At 39.6% G+C, this 25716-nt stretch overlaps 1 protein-coding gene across 1 annotated transcript; it reads left to right on the plus strand.

Moving 5' to 3' along the window:
- Positions 1-8: 8 nt before the first annotated feature.
- On the plus strand, positions 9-20903 carry LOC121190019 (pyridoxal kinase-like). Its single transcript, XM_041050559.1, has 11 exons — positions 9-546; positions 6740-6794; positions 10407-10511; positions 10863-10946; positions 12906-12940; positions 13456-13541; positions 14262-14307; positions 14444-14555; positions 14681-14817; positions 14927-14993; positions 15730-20903. Exons 1-11 carry the CDS (start codon positions 466-468, stop codon positions 15843-15845), a joined length of 924 nt encoding a protein of 307 aa, XP_040906493.1. The 5' UTR covers positions 9-465; the 3' UTR covers positions 15846-20903.
- Positions 20904-25716: the final 4813 nt, after the last annotated feature.

Consider the following 25716-nt stretch of genomic DNA (forward strand, 5'->3'; position numbering starts at 1 on the left):
CGTGTGTGTGTGTGTGTGTGTTTTGTCCTTCAGTGTTGTTGGAGCTCCACGCGACCCCCTCGGTTGTCCGGTCAGCTCGTGATCCTCAGTTAGCTAAACGTTAACGACAGCACATTACCAACAGCTTTAACGGCCGCTGCTAAACCGAGTCCCGCTGCCTGTCTGTGTGTGTGTGTGTCTGTGTGTGGGGTCGCACGCTCTCTCTCTCTCTCTCTCTCTCTCCCCCCCCCATCACACCGTTCATCAGCCGTTACAACCGCCACACGCGCTCACACACACACACACACACACACCGCCATCCTGAGTGTGACACACGGCCGGTTAGCTAGCAGGCTAACTAACGTTGCTTCCCACTAAACGGCGACGTTGTCGTTGTTTAAATTTTGTGTTTTCGTACAGCGCGGACGTGATTATCGTTGAAATAACGGATTATCTTCATCTCTCCTCGGCTGACCGGGAGCCGCCATGGAATGCCGTGTTCTGTCCATACAGAGCCATGTAGTCCGGGGATATGTGGGCAACAAGAGCGCCTCTTTCCCATTACAGGTAAATACAACTTACATGCACCCATTATCGGACACCGGTTGGCTAGACACCCGTTATCGGACACGACCCTGTCTGACACGCTTGGTTCCCCTTTACCCACACAATCTGACTGCGACTTTCCATCAACACTAAACCGACTGGCGTGAATGCAGAGTTTTGTAATGATACGCGCTGATTTCAGCCTACAAAGTTCGTACAATCTTGGCGAACAGTAATCGGTCATCCGCTACCATCCACACCGTCGCTGGATGAGTTAAGCTATGGCCGTCGTTAGTTGTATTTTTGCCTGTTCTTTTTTTTTTTTCAGGGTAAAAGGCTACTGATGATGGCATTTCTGGACGTGCTGTGAAAAGCCACAAATAATCGTATAGTAACCTAGATGTCAGGCAGTAAACGCGAAGACAGGTGTCGTGCAAAATCCGGATCCCCTAGAAACGTTTTTACAGAAGAAATGTGACATAGGGATGATAAACATGACAGCAGAGGACGTTTTCTTGTTTATTTTACGATGCTGAACATTCAGGCTCTTCGTAAAGGGGAAACTCGTTATCTCGGGGATAAACTGTCGCACATCACCTGTCATTGAGGTTGTCCGATAATGGAGCAAAGGGTTTTATTTTGTGAGGCTTTAATGTCCATGAGGAGAAAACATCACATCAAAACATGTTTTGTATAAACTTAATGATAAACGCCAGCTTCGACGTTGTGAGGTGTCAGAGTTGTGTCTGATAATGGACCTCCCGGTGTTAATCAAATGACCCCTACTTGGATGAATGGTGGGTATGACAATAACTTACATGGGGAGAGCATTTCCCTCACAGGTCTGTCAGTGACAGCATATATATTGGCCAGCAGGATTTGCAAAAGCGAGCTAATGATAATCCCAGGGGTCAGAGGGAAATGTGTACCCAGCTACCACGTTGTAGGTCCCTCAGGTTTCCATTATTTGCTCAGCAGACAAACAGGCAGACGGCTGTAATGGTCAGGACGTGAATGGGACAAAGGCTATCAGAGACGTTTTCTACCTTTATTCCACACATACCAGCTGCACTGGTTTCTTAAAGTTGAGCATTTTGGCAGATTAAGGTTGGAGTTCATGAGACATTGTGTTCTTTGTGTGCTACACAGCGGACGACACCACTAACTTGTAGACGACTTATCAGAATAGTCCAGTAAAAGTGGAACCAGGCTCTTGGTTCTTTAGATTAATTGTGGTTATTGGCTGCCTTGCGTGTATCATATCTTATTGTAATGTTAGCTGTTGGCTTGTGTCTGATAAAACCGTGTAGTGCGATACCTCAAACATGGCTGTAAATCACTGCGTAGTTTCTACCATACATCAGTGAGCTGCAAGCACAGTCTTTACCGTCTTTACGCAATGTCAGTGGTTAATCTCATGGTTGATCATAAACTGACTGACAGCTCAAGGTTTACACCACAGTGGCCAATGGAAGTTACAAGGTTAAATAATGGTTTTTAGTTTTCCTGTTTGTTTGCTTTGGTTATGAATAGTAACTCTGACTTGCTTCATAATCAGACGGTCATCTGAATTAAAAAAAGAGGGCTGCAGGCATCAGTCAATTAACCTGGATTGTAAAGCACTTGCAGGTGAGGAACTGTTGAGTGGCTCAACATGTGTCCTGTTCTGTAGTTTAATAATAGTAGCAAATGACTTTGGCGTTGAGTCATTACCTACATCAACAGTAGTAATAAAGCCCTTACCTAAAGGTACAGAGTGTTGTACAGGAAGACATAACTACCAGAATAAGGAGCCAAGAAGCACAAGTGCATTCAAAACAAGCCATTGATTTGATATTATGTGAAAGGACACAGAGGTTATTAGCTCCTCCTGGCCATGAAAGTAATAGTCATTTCCCTTTATGATCCCTAATGTTGACAGTAGGAAGAGACCAGTGATTGCTTTGGAGCTTTAATTGCCGAGTGATGCTGCTGGTGATTGTTATAGTTTAATATTTTCCACGAGCAGCAGCGTGGTCGTGAGTATTGATGGCGATGCTAGTGTAGGCCTACGGTACGTGTCCCATCATCCTGAAAGACAGTCACTTGTTGTGAGAAGTGCCGAGTCTATTTTTAGCCTTCAGCGCCCCGGGATGTATTTTGCGGTTATCCTAATGGCTGCTGGGCTTTGATGCATGTCACCAGGGTTCAGTGCAGCCGTTAATGTTCAACATCTACGCCTGATTAAGGCCTGTTTGTACTAGTCTAATGTTAAAATAATGTTTACCAGTGCAGCCTGCTAAGGCTTATTCCAGACACTGATATTAACCAGTACACTGTACTAATCATGGTACATCTAACCAAGGTGGCTCACAGTTAAGTTCACTGCCAGCGTTATTGATACATGTGGCTTTTTAAAGTATCTGATATTTTGCCGCCATTTGTGTGTCAATAATATCAATATGCAAGAGTGTTAGTATAGATAACACTTTATGGATCTCTGGGGGGAAATCAGGTGTAACAGCAGCACAAGAAACTAACTACAGTTAAGATACATGTTTTCATATTTTCTCTTTTTACACAGTACCTGCAGATTATGTTACTTAAATTAAAAACCTTAAATAGTCTTGCATGCAGCTAAATATAGCGTTTTACAATTTAAATGAACTATTGTGAGACTTACAGATGCTGTGATATCTTAAGATGCGATTCCTCTAGTGAGAGATTAAACCAGTCATGCAGAATCCCTCTCTGTTGCTTTAGATAAGCCCTTCAGGCACCATGTTTTAACATGAACAGTGTTGCAACTAGCAATTATTTTCATTACAAATCAATCTGCCAGTTATGTTTTTGAGTGTTCAATTAGTAATTTGCTCAGAAAATGGTGAAAATGCCCAGGGGGGTGATTTCAGATAGCTTTTTGCATTTGTCCAAAACCCAGAGATGTGCAGGTTACCACAACATAAGACTGGGAAAAGCAGCAGATCTTCACGATGGAGAAGGTGGCGACATCAAGTGTTTGGCATTTGTGCTTAAAAATTGGCATAAATCATTAATCGATTGTCAAAATAGTTGCTGATGAAATGACTGATCATTTCAGCTCTGAACTTGAATGTGATGTTCAGAAGGATAATGACGTATACACACAGGTGGAGTCAGATCCAGTCAGAGAGGTACAGCATGAACAGATACCAGCTTGGTAAGTGTAACTGTATAGTACTGTAAGTGTGTTTGGCTGGTGAGTTTCTGGTCTGTTTGTGAATGAGCCCCCACTGATGCTTGTGGACATGAGCAGGAAAAAAAAAAACTAACTGTGTTATAAATAGACTTAGAAACAAAAAGCCCACAGGTCAGTAAAGGAGCTGCTCTCATTTTTCAGTAATAACCATGATTCAGTTGGCGTTGAAGATAGGGGATAAAATGACGACAACAACGATGATGATGATGATGAAGTCGTCAGTGAGTGTGCAGGGTATCCCTCTCACTGTGCTGTCAGGACAGAGAATCTCAGGCCTGTCAGGAGGCAGGAGACAGCGGTATGAAGAAGCAGGGCTCAGATTGGCTGCTGCAGGATTCCTCCTAATGACGTCACTGAAGATGGAGACAGGCTGCCGTAGAGCCAGACTGGATAGATTCAGCTTTCACATAGAGACAAAATTCAAGTGTGAGTACTGTCTTCTGGTGAAATTTAAAACAAGGATTTAATCTTTTGTAGATATTAATACTGACTGAACGTGAGTATTAACAGTGTTAGTTTGGTTTCCTTCCAAATGCAGAGCCTAATATTCACTGTGGACAAGGCAACATGGCTCGAAAGAAGAACTAGGTTGTTGTTGTAGTTTCTTTGCTTCTGTGAGAGACTATAAAACCTGGATAAGTGAATTAACAATGTGAAAGTTATTTATCTATTTTGGTAAGTTTTTTATTTGTTTCTGAACCTTTTAGTAAAAACACATTAGAGCTGCAGTGATTAGTCAATTAATTGTTTATTTGAATTACATAAAATTCATCTGCAACTGTTTTGGTAATCAAATAATCATTTTATCCCACATGTCCAGTGCGAGGATTTTCAGCTTTTCTCTGTTTTATTATGTTACAAATTGAATATTTTGAGTTCTCAAAACGAGATAAGATTTAGATGCTGCAATCACATAGTGAAACAAACATTGGTAACATGAAATGTTTGGGGTGAGAAACAGACATTTGTTTAATAAGGTGCAAATTTAAAGAGAAGGAACAGGAGCTAACACGCAGCTGAGGGACTCTGCCAGCTAAGTCACGATGCAGTAAATACAGTATTTGTGTTGGCTCAGATGTAATCAGCCCATACTGTGACTCATGTTAATTAAAGAAACTCTTAATTTGGCTCTTTTAAGTGTTTCTTCAAAAGGCAAAATGTTTACTTTTTATAAATATGTTAAGATCCTCTCCTCAGCCTCTGACGATGCTTGAGTGGAAGCTTGCCATTCAGCAGCATTGTAAACAGTCTATCTGTGTCGGTGACTTGAGGCTTATGAAGAGAGTGATAAAGGATGTGACCTAAATAACACATTCTTAGCCCCGTGTACATCAGGAGGCCATAAATACCATTTTACATTAACCATCAGTTTGCTTCCTGCTCAGCCAAAGGAACATGTTGCAATAAACAGGTTGTTCTCATGTCAAAGGATGCTGTTTCGAAAACTGTCCAATGCATTTTTATTCAAGGCTCTGGAGCAGCACATAGAGACATCTTTGAGAATATGTCTAACAGGCTAGCATCAAAGCGTCTTTGAAGACTAAAACCTCAAAATCACCTCTTAATTGAACTGAAAGTAAATGTAGCTGAAAGACTTGGTGACATTTTTCTTGGCTAAATGATCCACAGGACTGATCTGCTGCAGAAGTTTGGGCATCTCTGAGTTATTTCCATATTTTTATTTTTTTTAGGTTAGAAGAAGCAAATCCAACTTTATGGTCATTTTGGAGGATGTAGTTTGTGCTGTTAAGCTGTGACATACTGAAGGTGTTTCTACCTCTTCTAGGTGTACCTAATAAACTGGCAATTAAGTTTACATACATTTTTCAATATTTAGGAACTGGTCTTATCTAGGGGGGATTTGTATTCAGTTAGTATTAACAGTTTTCCAAAGAACAGACCTTCTTCCCTTCATCATCTGAGTAAGACTAATTTCTTCCAGTGGCAGGATGGCAGGACCTTTGACCTCTGACCTACTGGTAGTGGAGGGCAAATATTGGATTTTCCTGTTGGATATCAAGAGAAAGTCACAAAGATTAGTAGAATTTCTTCTTTCACACTTCTGTATGTCCACCAGCAGTGTATTCTGACAGTACTGTACTGACTTGTAAGAAATGGTGTCATGTTCTGTTTTCCTGACACCACTGAGAGCTTAGCATGTTCCCTGAGTGCATCATGCTGGTAATACAAATACAGTATTTCACCTTTCAGAGAGCAAATGCCACGGTCGAGAATGTTTTCATTATTCAGGCAGCGATACCTGGAGCATTGACAAGTTTTTCCAAGGTCAAAGTTAATATGTGCTCTCCTTTTCCTGGGGTGGAATCACTGCCTGTTTTCTCTCAAAGCAGATTCTTGCATCTCAAAGTTACAGTCAACTGCAAAGAACAAAGAACTCATTCACTCTGCCTCCTTCCTGCTTTGGCCCAATTAAATAAAGTCATTCAGATAACAATTGACTGCGCACGTGGATGAGTCATGTGTCTTCCTTTTTCCTGTCATTTTTTTTTTATTATCTGTTAGAAAGACAGAGGAAGAGGAGAGCACAGAGCACGGGGAGCTGCTCTTTGTAACTGTTCCAGCTCTGTGCAGATTTCAGCTGAAGTTAAACTGAGAGGATGTTGTGTTTATCTCTACTCACAGATCACAACTGGGGTTAAACAGTGTCAAACGGAGGGTTTTTTTTTCCCCTTTATCCCAAATACAGTGGAATCTGAAAGTCGGAGACTGCTTTCCCATTCACTGAGCTGAGACCTGACACTTCAGTGTAGCATCCCTTGTTTTATTTCATGTTGAAATAGCCTATTGAAACCCTGAAGAACAAAAGACTATACCAATACTTGTACTCTTTGCATACTGTGTGCACAGGAGTGTGATTATTAGCTCAGCTACACTTGAAATACAGTTGAGCTGTCAAACTTAAAGCATGTATGGCTGTTACTCCTAATCTCTGCTGACGCCTAAACCGTCTCCACTCTCTCTGCCTCCTGTTTCCAGGTTTTAGGGTTTGAGGTGGACTCCATTAACTCCGTGCAGTTCTCCAACCATACAGGTGAGGCTGATGAAATAGCACATTTCCTTGCAAGCGTGTGTTCATGTTTTAGTGAGTGTGTGTGGGTGTGTATGAGTCAGTCAGTGCCCCCGGTGTCGTGATGAGGTGTTAGGGAGTGTTGGAGAGACGCTTGTCATCGAGGCAGTGGCCATGTTGTGGCTGACGAGTCAACAGATGAGTGAGTCCAGTTTCGGCGTGGGGCACAAACTCCATTCACATTTTATATGGCCGTCTTCTCTCTCTTTGTCAGTCTTGGGACATCTGAGATGCAGCTGGTCTCATTTTCATCAAAGCTGAAGCAATGATTCCATTTTATTCTGTGCTAATAAGTAACAGCAGGTAAAGGGAGCAGTCCACCAGCACGTCAAGTTTACTACAAGAGGAGAAAATTCTCTGGATCTTGTTTACATCCAGGCTGCTGCTGCTAATGTAAGAGCGCTCACTCTGAAGACTGTGCAGAGTTTGCACGTGTTCATTTTTAGTTAAGTGATTTTAGTTTTAATTGTTTTTGCACTTATCCTTAGTTTCTGTTCTACTGTTCTGATTTTAAACACAAGATCAGTTTCCTCATCAGGAAAACTTCTCAGCCTGTGAAAACAGTTGTGTGTAGTCTTCTGTGGCTTTAGAGGAACTTTCTTTAGTTGTAGTAGTAGAATGATGTAATGTAGGATTTTTGGGTCTTGACCCATGTTACGGACAAAAACTGTTTTTCTGCTTCAATGATTTTATTTCTCACACATCTGCTTCACAACTGTCTATCACAGAAGGAGCTTTATTGTTGATTCTCTTCATAATATTCAACTAAAACTATACTTTGATGATTTGATGATATATGGTCGTACTTTTTACTGCCACAGCAATGGTTGGTTGATTGGACAGATTGGGTTGAACCTTTAAAAAGGCAACAATCTGATTTTGAAGAAACTCAGATTTATGTTGCATCTTGTTACCAACTGGGCCAGAGGGGGTGTCTGCATCATCCCTACATGTCACATTCACTACATTTACTGCTAACGTTTTAATCTAATTGCCAGTCCCACGAGTGAGTAATTCTCCAGTGAATCTTCCCCCTGTCTTGCACTGATGGGTGGTCTCATCTTATGTTATTCACGCAAAGTGAAGTTGAAGAATGAATCAGCTGAGCGCTGTGAAAACAAACACATCTGCTCAGCTGTTACCCTGTTGCTTCACCGTGCATACAAGCAGAAATCCTCACAGGATCAGCACATTATGATAAAGGTTTTTTTTTTTTCAAACTTTTTTGAGGATTTTGATGGAACTTGAAAGACACCTGGTTGTTGTTGCCTCTTTGATGACAGGATTTGCCAGTTCCCTGTGTAGATAAAGTAATTTCTGTTTGAGCCATTTCAGGCATCCTATACACAGTATTTAGTTAATAATACCAGAGGCTGCTACAGAGATTTCTTTGATTTGTTCTTTTGTTTTTTTTTCTTTTTTTTTGCACAGTGTTGAGCGGTAAGGACTGGGTGACATTGACCCCTCGTGTCATGGTTGTCCAGTTTTTCATTCGGTCTAGTTTGAGAATACAAGTAACCATAACCGACTCTATATAATTACCCCTGACTTTTTGTAAGAGTAGTGTAGGATAAATGTTGTTGTGTGGGCGAGTGGCATCCGATGCAGAGCGAAATGGAATCCTGTAATTTAAATCTGAGCCGTTTGGAAGTGTTGTCGTCTGGATTCAGCCAAACATTTATGATGAGAGGTTTGTCTAAAGAGACGATGGGTCAGTTATTTACAGACAACTGGTTATTCAGGATAATCCATAGACTTGTTCAAGCACAACATCAACATCACAACCAGAGGAATAAACACACAAAGGTCTTTCAGGTGCTCACCACAGCCTAAACAGGATTCTCATGAGCTCCCATTAAAGTCTAACTTCAGTTTAAATCTTTAAGGCTCAAGAACTCGACCAGAGAACATGTAAAAATGGCTTTTCTAATCGTTTAATCCTCGTTGTACAGAGTAAACAATGAAGCAGCCGAGGACAATGTCAAAAAGAAGATCAATGGCAAAAAACTCCTCACGTCTGTGGTGTAGATTGCATTTGTCTGAGTGACCTGAACACAGAAATGCCTCAGACTGCAGCGCTAGTTTAATCAGATCTTGTGTTTTGGAAATTAACATTTGCAATTCCTTCGAGGAGTGTGTGTAATTTCATCTGACATATTGAAGAAGACGTTTGCATCTGAGAAGGAGAGGGTGGCTGGCAAGGGGGACAAAGAAGGCGATGAGAGGGAGAGAGAGACAGGACAAAAATGAATAGGAGAGACAGACAGCAGATGATGGAGAGAAAGACAGAGGGAGTGGAGAGAGGGCGACAGGACACAGCAGTAAACAGCAGCAGGCGTTGAGAATTGCGACAGCAGAAAATGATGACGACAGAAGCAGCTCTTATCTGTAGGCCTGCCTTCATCCTCCCTCTCACACACACACAGCACTCTGACTGCTCATCTCTCTTTCTTAGCCCCTTTGGCTTTCTCCCGGCCTGTTGCTTAGCAACCAGAACCCCCCACCACGTGACCTGGCTGTGACTCACCTGGAGCTGCGACATCATCAGCCTGCAGCAAACATGTCATACGCAGGACGACGTGCACTAACGCATGCTCACATTGGCTGTCACGTCACATACATATACATCCATATCAGTACATACAGTACCAAACACATACGTTTACCATGATATACAAATACACACATACACAAACTCAATACAGTGGGTGTGTTTGTTTGTAGAGGGGTCTGTGTCCTTATCCTCCCCCAGCGCCCCCCCCCCCTCAAATACTGAACAAATACTGTGGCTGCAGGCTGCGCTAAAACCTTCTGCTCTGCATGTGTGTGTGTGTGTGTGGTTATGTGTACGTCTTGAGAATGTTTTTGAGTTCTTGTTCTTGAAGTGTGGCTCAACTTATCCAGGCTAACATGCTGTTATCAGGCTACAACAATCCTGTTAATGCTCGTCCAGTTAATTTGACTCTCTGAAAGCAGTTTGGGGAAGGATTTGTTAGTTCTGGATGAAGGTATCTTGAATAATTTCATTATTTAATTGTGATATTGCACCAACAGAAATGATTTCTTAGTAACCTGCATGTGCTCATCTAAACTCATAATTATATCAACACTGGTATGTGTGCATAGAGTAAGTGTGTATTTGTTTTTGTTCACGTGCCAGTGGAAAAGAAAAAAAAGCATCGCCAAAGGATGAGAGTCAGCAACTTAGCAAACACAATAGCTTCTCTCCTCTCTCCTCTCCTCCTCTCGTCTCTCCTCTCCTCCTCTCTCCTCTCCTCCTCTCTCCTCTCTCCTCTCCTCCTCTCTCCTCTCTCCTCTTCTCTCCTCCTCTCTCCTCTCTCCTCTCTCCTCTCTCCTCTCCACTCCTCTCCTCTCCTCCTCTCCACTCCTCTCCTCTCCTCTCCTCCTCTCTCCTCTCCACTCCTCTCCTCTCCTCTCCTCCTCTCTCCTCTCCTCCTCTGTCCTCTCTCCTCTCCTCTCCTCTCTCCTCTCTCCTCTCCTCTCCTCTCTTCTCCTCTCCTCTCCTCTCTCCTCTCTCCTCTCCACTCCTCTCCTCTCCTCCTCTCCTCTCTGCAGGTTATTCCCATTGGAAAGGCCAGGTGTTGACAGCAGATGAGCTCCATGTTCTTTATGAAGGAATCAAACTGAACAACGTACACCACTATGACTATGTTTTAACAGGTGAATAACTTACCTTTGTCACTTTAACACTGCTTAACATCTGTAATTGGAACACATGATCACATTTCTTCAGTTTGACTCGGTTTCATGTTCATTTGATCTTAAAGTGAAATTGTTTTGATGATATTTTAGATCATATTCTTGAGGTTGCATGTGATTAAATTAATCTTGATTTAATGTTCCCTCCTACATTCTGTACTTGTGTGCAAATTGTAGCTTGATTTTTTTTGTGCCAAACGTGAACTTAGATCACAGTAAATCTTGAGGAGCTAATATAGAGATGAGAAATTATTATTTTTATAACTAAACTTGTTTAGATAGAAACTGACTGTGTGTGTGTTGTATTATCAGGGTATACCAGAGACACATCCTTCTTGGAGATGGTGGTGGACATTGTTCAGGAGTTAAAGAGAGCCAACCCCAACCTGGTGTATGGTGAGTGTTCAGCTCGTGACCACAGGATTTTATTTAATGTATTCACTCTAGAATTTGTTTTTCGATGGAGGCACAGCCAGGAGAACAGTATCAGAAAATCAGAACACATAAGCGCGAGTTATTATTTTTCTGGAAGAGGCTTTTGATTGGAGGAGAGCTGTAGCTGATGCACATGAGAAATTCTTACTCCTGTGGCCTGGAGCCAGCTTTTGGCACTTTTTCCTAAAGGTTAACTGATGCAGTTTGGAGAGCACGCAGTTTCTGTGGTGTCAGTAGAGATGTAATGTACCCAACAGTGGGAAAAAGTTGGGTTACATCCAGTTTTTACTCAGATTTAACATTATATTCTATTACCAGCAGTTTTTTGGTAAAAGCTTGTGTCACTGCTGTGAGGGTTGTTCAGGCTACTTGGTGCCTTTGAACTTCACATGACCTCTAGGTATTGAAGACTCTGAAGTTCAGACAGTGACCTCTGGATGCTGTTGTGCACCACCACCATTTTATCTTATTCAGCTTGTAGACTGCTTTCATGTTTTTCTTTCTACATTTGGGGGCAGAAGGACTCTGACTGACATATTATCACCTCATAAAGTAGTTAAAAGTTGTAAGTAGACAGAGGCCAATTTACACATCCTCATGCACACAGCAGCACTGACATTAATTTCAGTCGTGTTTCTATTGCCCCAATGCATATAAGTCTAATATTCACACTCCTTTTACAGCAGTTCTTTTTTTGGTCTCCACTATGTCCACAGATATAGATGTTGTTCTTTATCTAACAAGCTTCCCCATTATGTTCACCACTCACTAACTCTGTCTGCTGTGAGGTGTTGGACAGGTAGCATACAGTGGGTTTATGAAAACATCTGTGGGGTGATGACTCTGTAGAGCTGCATAAAACCACATTCAGATGAGCCTGTGATGAAACATAAGATTATGTGTGACAGTGAAACAAAATCCTTTAACTGGATTGAATTAACAGTTAACAAAACATTTTAAACGACAACCCAGTAAATAAACTCATTAGTTTAACCTGCTTTATGTGGCTTGATGTTAATGATCCAGAGAAGATCCACTTCTAACGATGAACCACTCCAGGCCGGGACGATTTTCATCTCATACTTGACCAATCAGTTTCACTCAAATCACTGCTGTTGCAGCTCGGCCTGTAGACATCGCGTCAGGCCGATACAGTGAAGATCGACTGCCACCGTTCAAAAATCATAAGCAACCAGAGGGTGACAGTCACAGTCTGTTTGTGTTTACTTCAGTACTTTTTATGTTGTGTACATGTACTGTCTTACAGTATACTCTTGCGTGTCTGTAAGGTCAGTGATCAGTATCTGTGATGTTACACACTTTACAGGAGATGTGGCTGTGTTGTACTCTGGTCCTGTGAGACTCAGCGCTGCAGATCAAACCTGAGTACTATGCTGAACTGTGTCCTTGCCGCCAGATGCTTATTCCTGTGTTCCTTATAAGTAAATAGGTTGTTTTGGTATTGGTCCCAAATCTGAGGAGGCATGTTGGTTCTAATATTGAAATATTTTTAAATATACCTGAGAAATGAGCATCTCTTTTGTCAGTGTGATGGTGAAGTTTGTCTGGATAGAGGAGCTTTTCCTTTGATTCTGAGAGACTGGCAACCAAACTTGATGCTTATGTTGATGAAACATCATTCCAAAGAAATGCTAATGCTGTTCTGCATCTGCTTGATTGTAAATAAACACATGAAATCAATTAAAATCTAAGAGCCAGCAGCAGGGCCCTTTAGTCTTCATTTTACAGAGAATGTAGTAATGGAGGTCTGTCTCTCTTCATGCTGGCTTGGATGTGTTTACATCTCCAAATCCTATTTAATGCCTCCTGTCGCTGCAGTATTTATGTAATGTGATCATTTTTGGAGCTGTGCAGGTCTGTGCTGAGTGTCTGACTCTGAGTGTGTTTTTGTCATTTCAGTGTGTGACCCCGTCCTTGGTGATCATGGATCTATGGTGAGGTTACTGATAATTTCAGGCTCTATGTGCTGTATGTGTGGTTGTGTATCTCAGCTAATGTCTGACATTGCTAGATTTTTAACAAGGTTTTTTTTTTCTGCCTTTAATGTGTGTGGGCGGGTTTTAGTGTTCATCCCTGTGTGTGTGTTTTTATCCGTATGTGTGTTTTTGTGCGTTAGTGTTGTGGGTGTGTGTTACAAGGCTCATTTCTCAGTGACAGATGGATTTTTGTGATCTGAATGAAGTACATATGCACAGTGACTCAATGTGGATGTGTCTGTGAGTGTGTGAGTGTGTGTGTGTGTGTGTGTGTGTTGTGTATATATAACATTGTGCAGACGTGTATTTTCAGGGATTAAGATCATATTCTGTTAGTGCTCATAATTTAAAACCATGAAAACAAAGATCAAAGAAAGACTCAGAATTAACTGAGTGTGTTGTTCTTCATCAGTGCTCTGTTTGTGTGTTTTTATTGTGTTACGTGACTCTAACCTGTGTGTCTCCATCCACAGTATGTTCCTCAGAATCTTTATCCGGTCTATAAGAACAAGGTGGTTCCTGTTGCTGACATTATTACTCCAAACCAGTTTGAGGCTGAGTGAGTACAAGTGTTTTACTCTTATTTCCTTTTTCATATTTGCAAATGTGTATTTTTTCAGTGCTTTTAGATCTAACATGACTTTTCTTTAAATTACCTACACCCCACTGAGTTTCTAACTATGCGACTAGCAGAGTATTAGCGCAAACCATCTTTATGTAATGCCACTTATGTTGTTATCTAATACCTCCATTTTGTGGGCCCAGAAAGTTGGGAAAGAATAATCAGAAGGTACACCTTAGCTCTCCTCTTATCCCCTCTTGTCTCCCTCGCTCTAACCTCTAAACTCTTGTTGTTTAGTTTAAAATGACATTTTAATGATCCCGTGGACAAACACGCAGATATAAAGAGTTTCCCACATTTTTGTCGCCCACTTTTTTCTGCTTTGACTGAACACCTGCACTGAACATTGAACCACAGTTTGAGAGTCTGTGTCTCAACTCAAGTCCAGCTTCACTGTCACGTTGCTCCACCTAGTGGTGCATCTGTCTGCCCTCAGTTTTTTCTGAAATTCAAAGGCTTGACTTTGTAGATTTTGCCCTTTGTTGCACTCGTGTGTTCCAGTAAACAATGAGAAGAATCAGTTATTTCAAGGTTCTGATAATGATTCCTTAGACTCTTAAATGGGAATTTCTGTGCTTTTCTCTTTAATAATTTAATTTTCAGTGTTTCTGTTTCAGAGCTATTGACATAATGGCTGTTTGTTTGCTTGTGTGTTAGATTATTGACAGGGAAAAACATCAGCACGGAGAAAGATGCCGTAGAGGTAAAACATTTTTTTAATCTAATCATCATTTCCTTTCCTGCATCATTTCTGTGTTTACAGAATAAGCTGTGATATTTGTATTTTTCTTTATACACTTCATGCATGCCTCGATATCTCACTCCCTGTCTGTCTGCAGGTCATGGACCTTCTCCATGCTATGGGCCCAGACACAGTGGTCATCACCTCCTCCGATCTGCCCTCCAGACTGGGAGACCGCTTCCTGGTGTCGCTGGGAAGCCAGCGTCATGGTAGGTGATGTTTGAAAGAGTATGCTGTGTGTGTCTGCTGGTGAGACAGCTTTAGGAGTTCAGACTTTGAAATGAATTCCATTTGCATGTGGTTTCACTTGTTGTGTCTCTGTTCTGTGCTTCAGTTCGTCCAGACGGCAGCAGGACAACACAGAGAGTTCGAATAGAAGTTCCCAAAGTGGACGCTGTCTTCGTAGGAACCGGAGATTTGTTTGCTGCTATGCTGCTAGCGTGGACACACCACTACCCTAACGACCTAAAGGTACAAACACGCACGCACAACTACCCAAGTGGCCTAAAGTTATCAACACATATGTAAACGTAGTCATAAAAAATGTAATAATTACTCTGTTTTTACTCCTCACTTTCAGACGGCCTGTGAGAAGACTTTCTCAGTGATGCACCATGTTATCCAGAGGACCATATCTTATGCTCATGGTAAGAAAAGTCAGACTTGACTTGGCTCCAACATATTAAATTTATTCTGTTTTGACAAAACAAAATGCATTTCATGTTTACATCAGGAAAACAGTTTTTGTTTAAGATAATTGAAGATAATAAGAAACTCACAAATGTCTAAGTGACTTTGCAGTGACAAAATACAGTAGATTTCCTGCATGTGAGATGCAGATCTACAGTGTAATGCAGTTCACGTAGTGGACACTCCGTATAGACACGTTTTTGACACAGTGCACTTTAACTCTCTGGATTAGTTTTTTCCCTCCTGTGCACTTAGTGAAGTGCAGTCTCTGCTTACAACCTTTCCAATCACTCAAATCTGCTGTATGTGGTAAAGTTTCTAAGTATATCTGTAAAGACTGATCAAGGACCCCAGTTTCCCTGTGAGCTTTTCCAGCTCGCTGTCCAGCTTTTATTTCCTCTGCCAATTACTACAAATGTCAGAATAGCAGCAGCCTGTGGATGGTTTACATCTGTGGACCTCAGCTGCTGCTGCTTCTGTTTCTTTTAATTGGATGTAGGTTGTGTAGGTTTGGCTTCTCATGCAGCTCTCAGGATGAGATCTGGCTGAGCCTGGTTAAAGGTGCTTTGCACAGTGTGTCCAAACTATTTTTACATTTAAAAATTGCATAATATAGTTTTAAAATTAATGTTTATCTCTATTCGCCTTTGCATTTCTACCTGCCCACCCCCTGCCTACCCCTCTCCCCCTCAGAGCTAGCAGGTCCTGGCCGGAGGCCCAGTCCACCCCAGCTGGAGCTGAGGATGGTTCAAAGTAAAGCTGACATAGAAGACCCTGCTATAGTTACGGAGGCCACGGTCATATCCTAACATTACTGATCCATAAGACTCATACTAACCTTATCCTCTTCACCCATAAATCTCTCAAATCCTGTATCTCGGTGAATCTCTCATCACTGTAAACCTTGATTGTCATTTCCTAACTTCAACACCTCTTCATCCAGACTCCTTAAAACCCTTAGTATTGTAACCCCTTTAGTCCTTTCACCCTAAACCCTCTTTAACTCCTCAGTGTCCTGACCTCGTAAACTGAACCCTTAACCTGTAACTCCTACTCCCCTTGACCCTAACCCTGTTTTGGAACCAGAGCCATGGATAAACAGAAGGTTTGCTCTGGTTTAACTGTGGCGGCCTCTCGCTGCCTCTTCTCTAACAGAGTGTGTGAGTGAAATGTATGGCTGCTTTATCTGTAGGGTTTAAGTGTTCTCACAAATATGTGATATAGGATTTTAAAAAACAAAACAAGAAAAAAATCTGAAAATGGGTGTTGTAGGGATGATTGTACAGTTATAAGAAAAGCCTGGTCATTATCATGACACAGAAATTGAGAGCTGTTAAATTCAGATTTGGGCAAAAATGATGACATATTTGTCATAGGAAAGGTGGAGTAGGTGTTTGTGCAGTACTGCTACTGCTGTTATTACTCTGGTGTTATGTAACTTTTCAGTGGAGAGGGAAAAGTTGGGAGTGAAAACAGAAACTGTGAGCAGGGAGCAAGAATAAAACTCAATGAGAGGGAGAGCTGCTCTCAGAAGTGTTTTTTTCCTACTGTGAATTCACATTTGAAAATATCTGTCAGTATTTACTGTGATAATACTCATAAAAACAGGGAAACTTCCATCTTGAAAAATTGATAGTGAATTGATTCCAGTTATTGACTGTTACAGTATCTAAAAACTTCTCCCAAACTCTACCTGTAAACTATGAAAGATAAACTTTCCTGCTTAATTGCTCTATTACTGCCGCACAGCTCACACACTCCTCCACACCAGCTGCCAGCTAACGGGATTGCATTGGTGGCATTGTAAAACTGTAATGATCGAACACTGTTTATCTGTGGCTCTGCTCACCACTATTTCGACCCCCTCCCTGTCTTACAGCAGTGATGTAATGGTGACCAAGTCTAACCCTCGAGACCCCCTGACAATAATAACAAAGGAAAAAAAAAAAACGCACAATGTATAGTTGATGTATAGATGTTGTACTATAACTGTATTGGACCATCTGTATGATATCTTCTATCTGATCTGTCTATTGGACCATTGTGTTGATGCTACTGTACTATAGACCACATGCACTACAATATCACCCACACAAGAGACACCTGGGCTGGTTCTGGCACTCTGGGAGGCTCCAGTGGCTCCAGTCGTTGTCACTCGTTAGTAATTGGTAACTGTCTTATAGTCATAGTAAATAGTTGATCTCTGCCAATCTTTCATCTCAACCTAGAGAAAAATGGGCAACCTGAGCTGTCTGAGCTGTCCCCGGCCAGTTCTACTTACGTTAGACCAATCAGAAATCGGCACCTCAGTGCCAGAACCAGCCCACATCATGCCGGGCGGTACCCAGCCCAGCTCTGGCCCAGAACCCTATATCTGAGAGTTGTGCCACTGAATTAACTGGAGGCCTCGTGAAGTTGTAAACCCCCCTCGTCACAGCAGGAGACTTCCCCTATTTGCCAGTAGCAGCTCTGCAAATGTTTGTTGTAGAAAATGTATTTTTGGTTCATGTCACACTCCACTGTGGTCACAGCAACAGAAATGATGCCAGTAGGATGAGTTTCCCTTTGATGCCAGGACTTAAATTTTTAAATTATATATATATATAAAAGACAAATTTGTGAAAAATGCCTGTCACTATTTCTCTGAGCCTGAGGTGACATCACCAACAAATAGTCCAAAACAAAACCTATTCAGTTCACAGTGATATAAACCAGGAAAGCCTCATATTTTAGTACCAACAAATGATTTTAACGATTAACCGATTATTTTTTTAATTTTAAAAAGTGTTAATATCTGAAGTATTGTTTTGACAGAACTAGTACTGATCTACTACTACTAGTAGATCAGAACACATTTTTAACACTGGCTCTAAAGTTTTGATTTCAGATAATCAAACCTTACACACAACACTCTCTGTTTTCTGACACATACCATCCTGATCAAACACAGTCTTCTAAATGGCTGTCATGGTCTGTTTCTCACAGTGGAGTATGACAGGAAAGAGGTGATGAGAACATGACATGCGACAGTGGTAATGAGCCGGTTTCAAGCCAATGATGTCGCAAGAACTTGGCATGTGCCTTAGCCCGCTGAGCTACCAGGGCACCACAGGAAATGAGGTTTTAATGAGATTTTAACATTTAAGTTTCCTCAGAATTTTTTTTTCCCCTCGTTGTTTCCTGATTTGAATGTTCAGTAATCTTTTAACAACAGGAAACAGCAACAGTTTCAGCTGACCTCGCTTGGCAACAGAAACAACAGTTTTGGAAACCAAATAACCAGAGGCTCAGAAAAAAAAAGAAAAAAAAAGCAGAAGAAAAAAAGCCAAATGCCATCAGTGTCCCACCTGAGCTGGATGTAAGGTTCTGGGCAGGCCAGTGTAATTCTGTACTGCTGTTGTTTCTCTATGGACTGTACTGTGATACTGCCTTAGGAACCTAACATCATAACATCACAATACTGCTCACTGAGGGAGAGGTGGAGAGGGAGGAGGAGGGGGAAGGAAGGAAACATGAGATGTCTTAAATGTTGGTCCATCTGACTGCACATTTCTGTTCTGCAGTGCGCCTGAAATGAGCAAGAGTTGAGATTGCATATGCTTAGGTTTTCTGTTTGAATCGATACAAAAATCTTTTTAGGACTGCAAGTAATGTTTTATTTTAGCTATCTATTAAAATGATTTGATTATTTTTTCAGTTAGCCAATTAGTTGTTTGGTTTATAAATCCACAGAAAAAAACGATTTTTTTCAACCAGCAATTCAGTACCCAAAGATATTCAGACATGCAATGATGTAAGACAATGAAAAGCAGCAGATCTTCACTTTTGAGAAGCTGGTACCAGCAAGTTTCTGACAGTTTTGCTCGATAAATGACTTTATCAAGTCATTAACACGTCTCTTAATTTTCTCTAACTGATTTATAAATTGTGCGCTAAAATGTTTCCATTTGTTTTCGACATTTTAACTTTATAGACCAGGTCTTCTTGGACTAATGGTGGGGGAAAAAACACAGTCTAATTCTTAAAATTGTAATAGTTAATAATGATTTGTATAGTACAGTTATATTGTGCCACTGTAGCACTGATTGTCATATCAATAACAGACGGCTGTGTCTGTGCGCTTGGCAAACCAGTTTTCAAGTCTGCTATAATCAACATGTGCACTATCCAATCCTGTGCTCTCTGCTAACAGACCAGTCAGCCGTATTATTGGGTCAAAATGTGTCTACCTGTTGTGTCCGTGCGTGCTGTGTGTGAGAGAGTGTATGTACATGTGTATATATAAATGTCCTTTATGGTCACAGGGTTTTGTGTGTATGTGTGCGCATGTGAAATGAGACGAAATCCCTGAAAAGTAAAACCAACACAGAAGGGGGGGGGGTTAAAAAAAAAAAAAGATGGGAATAGTGATAGCGTACATGAGGAGGGGAGGTGAGGGGAGGTATGTTCAAGAGGACAATCATTCTGTGATGTTACGCAGTGTTGCACCACTCCCATTCCCCTTATCTGCTAAACAAACAGGACTGTTTTAGTTCTGGACTTATTGAGAGGGGGACTTTCCTTGATTCCTCACGTCTCCTCTTACTCTTCCTCCCCCTCCACCCATCCACGTCCAAATATATCTGTCCACCAGCCCACTCGCCTCCCTGCAGTGCCAGGTTGTTGTGTCTGTACCGCTAGTTTTTAAACCTTAGCCTCGCACTATGTGTGCTTGTGTGTTAGATTGTTATACTGTACCCCAATTTCGTCCTATCTCTCTGCTAGATCTCTTTCCATGCTACTCACAGCAACCTGCCTCCATCTCCACTTGCTTGCTGTGTCTTTTGTGATACAACTAAACTTCCCTGCACTTGAGTAAAAAAAACAAAAAAAAAACACTGCTGTTACCTGCCCTGCTCGAGCTGCTGACCCTGCTCGCCCTCCTTTGTCCATCCTAACTGCTTGGCTCTTTTAACTACACTGCATCTGATTCCTCCATCAAACATCTGCATTGAGTTGCACCAGCTCTTTGTAAAGTCCTTCCTAAGTTCTGAGTAACGGAGTAACTTTACTAAATCAAGTGGCACTATTTAAACTTCAGAAATGTCCTGGCTAGTTAAGACTTCAGTTATGTATAAATCAGTTGTGTCTGTGATCTGTAGCAGCGTCCAATCGAAAACAAATGTAGGTACGTTTGCTTTATTCATATGTGAATAAATGGAGACATTAGTGAGGATAATAGTTGTTATTATTCATGTAGGTAATGGCCCAGAAAACAGATTCAAGGCCAAGGTTTGAAGAGTTTTGGGAGCAGGGAGCATTTAATCGACTTGTATGAGTTTGTGTGCTGAGAGCAGCTGCCTGCGATCTTATGTAATCTGGCACTTTTAGGTTCTTCAACCTTGTAAGTTGAAATAATGAGCTGCCAAGTGGCAGAGTTAAAATGGTTAGAAGTGACCCTGCTTTCCCACGTGTCTTTGCTTGATGCTCATCACTGTTCACGCCACACCTCCGATATTTTCCCTCCTCTGTGTACCTGTTGTTGTAGACCTCACCCTCCCCTCGTCCCTGTCCCCGTTTGATTACAAAATGTCACTGAAAACTGCAGTGACCCAACCGTCTGTCTCCGACCGTGGTCCTCTCCTCTCCTCCTGATCGACAGTTTCATCTCAGCCATCTTGTTTTCCTGTTCTTGGTGGCCAAAACAAAACATGAAACAAAACGAGGAAATGTAATAATCATTGTTTGGTAACTGTTTTTAGTGCTATGTTTTTGGAGCGTTACGAGTATTTTCTAACATGTTACAATAAAAGATTGTAGTGTACAAATTCACATTTATAAAATATATATATAGATATATATGAGAAATGTATGTTCTAATGCAATAAAGAGAGAATAAGAATTATGAAAATTGGATCGATCTGATTATTATTGTTTTAAATGTTTCTACTTATGTCTGTCACGGCTCGCTCATGTTTAACATGCTGTCTGTGTTTTGAACTTTAAATTTATGAATGAAACAACACAGTAGCGATTTGATAGTTGCCAGTTATGACAGATACACAGCAGCGCAGGGGTTTCACTCATAGACTATATAAAACATGGACGTAGCACCTGTGACGTCACCCAATGGTTTTGGGGACCCATTGGCAAACAAACACGGACACTGCAGCCCCTGTCAACCGTTGGAAGTAGCCAGATGTAGCCGCCTAGCCCAGCCGATGCTTTAGCAAAGAGCTAACTGCCAGTGCCTGTCTATGGAGGTGTCACTCAACATTGATGTTCTCAAAGTTGGCTATTTTAACATGGGGGTCAATGGAGCATTGCTCACTTCTGGAGCCAGCCCCCAGCGGCTGCCGAGGAACTGTATGTTTGTTTGAGCTACACTGACAAAGCATAGGTTTCACTCCTCCACACAGCAGCTGACGTTGCCACGGGCGATCTTCATGTCCCCGATGATGTCCCACCTATTGGTCTTCATGCCTACTGTTTTTCACTGTCACCACTGCAAGTACAGCAATGATATATTGTAATTGTTTGCGGCCTGTGTTTGCGCTGAGTAGAGGGGGGAGGGGCGGTAGTTACACTCGCAGCAGCACTAGCACATGGACAGGAGAGCAGGAAGGGCAAAAAGATAGAGAACGAGGGGCAACAAGAAAAGACAACATTGACGCATTAGAAAGGTATAGTTAAGAAAATGAGTGACAACAGGAAAAGAAGCAAAATCTGGAACCATTTCAATGATATTGATAATACAAAGGCAGAGTGTAGAGTCTACAAGAAAAGAATTTCATATAGAGCCGGCTCAACAAACAACATGCACAGGCAGCTGAGAATCGTTTGTTTAAAATTAGTATGGCAATAGTATGGCATCAAAATATCATAAAAATGGTCATAGTATTGTAAGGCTTTCGAAATAGGCCAAAAAAAAGTGATACTTGAGTATGGCGTTAAAATGTCATAAAAATGGTCATAGTATAGTAAGGTGTCAAAATCGGCCAAAAAAAGTCATTTTTTTTTTTGGCCTCAAAATGTCATAAAAATGGTCATAGTATAGTAAGGCGTAAAAATCGGCCAAAAAGTCAAATTTTTTTTTGGCCTCAAAATGTCATAAAAATGGTCATAGTATAGTAAGGCGTAAAAATCGGCCAAAAAAAGTCAAATTTTGTTTGACCTCAAAACGTCATAAAAATGGTCATTGTATAGTAAGGCGTCAAAATGGGCAAAAAAAAGTAAAAAAAAATTTTGACCTCAAAATGTCATAAAAAACATCATAGTATAGTAAGGCGTCAAAATGGGCCAAAAAAAGTCAAAAATTTTTTTGACCTCAAAATGTCATAAAAAACGTCATAGTATAGTAAGGCGTTTTTTTCGGCCAAAAAAAGTCAAAAATTTTTTCGACCTCAAAATGTCATAAAAAACGTCATAGTATAGTAAGGCGTCAAAATGGGCCAAAAAAAGTCAAAATTTTTTTTAACCTCAAAATGTCATAAAAAACATCATAGTATAGTAAGGCGTCAAAATAGGCCAAAAAAAGTCAAAAATTTTTTTGACCTCAAAATGTCATAAAAAACGTCATAGTATAGTAAGGCGTCAAAATTGGCCAAAAAAAGTCAAATTTTTTTTTGACCTCAAAATGTCATAAAAAACGTCATAGTATAGTAAGGCGTTTTTTTTTGAGCCAAAAAAAGTCAAAAAATTTTTTGACCTCAAAATGTCATAAAAAACGTCATAGTATAGTAAGGCGTAAAAATGGGCCAAAAATAGTCAAAATTTTTTTTGGCTTCAAAATGTCATAAAACACGTCATAGTATAGTAAGGCGTCAAAATAGGCCAAAAAAAGTCAAAATTTTTTTTGACCTCAAAATGTCATAAAAAACGTCATAGTATAGTAAGGCGTTTTTTTCGGGCAAAAAAAGTCAAATTTTTTTTTGACCTCAAAATGTCATAAAAAACGTCATAGTATAGTAAGGCGTTTTTTTCGGACAAAAAAAGTCAAAAAAATTTTCGACCTCAAAATGTCATAAAAAACGTCATAGTATAGTAAGGCGTTTTTTTCGGCCAAAAAAAGTCAAAAAATTTTTTGACCTCAAAATGTCATAAAAATGTCATAGTATAGTAAGGCGTTTTTTTTTCAGCAAAAAAAGTCTAATTTTTTTTTGACCTCAAAATGTCATAAAAAACGTCATAGTATAGTAAGGCATCAAAATCTGCCAAAAAAAGTCAAAATTTTTTTTGACCTCAAAATGTCATAAAAAACGTCATAGTATAGTAAGGCGTTTTTTTCGGCAAAAAAAAGTCAAAAAATTTTTTGACCTCAAAATGTCATAAAAAACGTCATAGTATAGTAAGGCGTTTTTTTCGGGCAAAAAAAGTCAAATTTTTTTTTGACCTCAAAATGTCATAAAAAACGTCATAGTATAGTAAGGCGTTTTTTTCGGACAAAAAAAGTCAAAAAAATTTTTGACCTCAAAATGTCATAAAAAACGTCATAGTATAGTAAGGCGTTTTTTTCGGCCAAAAAAAGTCAAAATTTTTTTCGACCTCAAAATGTCATAAAAAACGTCATAGTATAGTAAGGCGTTTTTTTCGGCCAAAAAAAGTCAAATTTTTTTGACCTCAAAATGTCATAAAAAATGTCATAGTATAGTAAGGCGTTTTTTTTCAGCAAAAAAAAGTCACATTTTTTTTTTACCTCAAAATGTCATAAAAAACGTCATAGTATAGTAAGGCATCAAAATCTGCCAAAAAAAGTCAAAAATTTTTTTGACCTCAAAATGTCATAAAAAACGTCATAGTATAGTAAGGCGTTTTTTTCGGACAAAAAAAGTCAAATTTTTTTTTGACCTCAAAATGTCATAAAAAACGTCATAGTATAGTAAGGCGTTTTTTTCGGCCAAAAAAAGTCAAAATTTTTTTTGACCTCAAAATGCCATAAAAAACGTCATAGTATAGTAAGGCGTTTTTTTCGGACAAAAAAAGTCAAATTTTTTTTTGACCTCAAAATGTCATAAAAAACGTCATAGTATAGTAAGGCGTTTTTTTCTGCCAAAAAAAGTCAAAAATTTTTTCGACCTCAAAATGTCATAAAAAACGTCATAGTATAGTAAGGCGTCAAAATTGGCCAAAAAAAGTCAAATTTTTTTTGACCTCAAAATGTCATAAAAAACGTCATAGTATAGTAAGGCGTTTTTTTCTGCCAAAAAAAGTCAAATTTTTTTTTGACCTCAAAATGTCATAAAAAACGTCATAGTATAATAAGGCGTTTTTTTCGGACAAAAAAAGTCAAAAAAATTTTTGACCTCAAAATGTCATAAAAAACGTCATAGTATAGTAAGGCGTTTTTTTCGGCCAAAAAAAGTCAAATTTTTTTGACCTCAAAATGTCATAAAAAATGTCATAGTATAGTAAGGCGTTTTTTTCAGCCAAAAAAAGTCAAATTTTTTTTTGACCTCAAAATGTCATAAAAAACGTCATAGTATAGTAAGGCGTCAAAATCTGCCAAAAAAATTCAAAATTTTTTTTGACCTCAAAATGTCATAAAAAACGTCATAGTATAGTAAGGCGTTTTTTTCGGCCAAAAAAAGTCAAAATTTTTTTTGACCTCAAAATGCCATAAAAAACGTCATAGTATAGTAAGGCGTTTTTTTCGGACAAAAAAAGTCAAATTTTTTTCTTACCTCAAAATGTCATAAAAAACGTCATAGTATAGTAAGGCGTTTTTTTCTGCCAAAAAAAGTCAAATTTTTTTTTGACCTCAAAATGTCATAAAAAACGTCATAGTATAGAGTAAGGCGTTTTTTTCGGACAAAAAAAGTTAAAAAAATTTTTGACCTCAAAATGTCATAAAAAACGTCATAGTATAGAGTAAGGCGTTTTTTTCGGACAAAAAAAGTCCAAAAAATTTTTGACCTCAAAATGTCATAAAAAACGTCATAGTATATTAAGGCGTTTTTTTCGGGCAACAAAAGTCAAAATTTTTTTCGACCTCAAAATGTCATAAAAAACGTCATAGTATAGTAAGGCGTTTTTTTCGGTCAAAAAAAGTCAAAATTTTTTTGACCTCAAAATGTCATAAAAAACGTCATAGTATAGTAAGGCGTTTTTTTCGGCCAAAAAAAGTCAAAAATTTTTTTGGCCTCAAAATGTCATAAAAAACGTCATAGTATAGTAAGGCGTCAAAATCGCCAAAAAAAGTCAACATTTTTTTTGGATTCAAAATGTCATAAAAAACGTCATAGTATAGTAAGGCGTCAAAATTGGCCAAAAAAAGTCAAAAAATTTTTTTTGCCTCAAAATGTCATAAAAAACGTCATAGTATAGTAAGGCGTTTTTTTCGGACAAAAAAAGTCACATTTTTTTTTTACCTCAAAATGTCATAAAAAACGTCATAGTATAGTAAGGCGTTTTTTTCGGCCAAAAAAAGTCAAAATTTTTTTCGACCTCAAAATGTCATAAAAAACATCATAGTATAGTAAGGCGTCAAAATCAGCAAAAAAAAGTCAAAAAATTTTTTGATTTCAAAATGTCATAAAAAACGTCATAGTATAGTAAGGCGTTTTTTTTGGACAAAAAAAGTCAAAAAAATTTTTGACCTCAAAATGTCATAAAAAACGTCATAGTATAGTAAGGCGTTTTTTTCGGCCAAAAAAAGTCAAAATTTTTTTCGACCTCAAAATGTCATAAAAAACGTCATAGTAT

This window comes from Toxotes jaculatrix, chromosome 11 (assembly GCF_017976425.1).
Source record: "Toxotes jaculatrix isolate fToxJac2 chromosome 11, fToxJac2.pri, whole genome shotgun sequence".
Classification (NCBI taxonomy): domain Eukaryota; kingdom Metazoa; phylum Chordata; class Actinopteri; family Toxotidae; genus Toxotes; species Toxotes jaculatrix.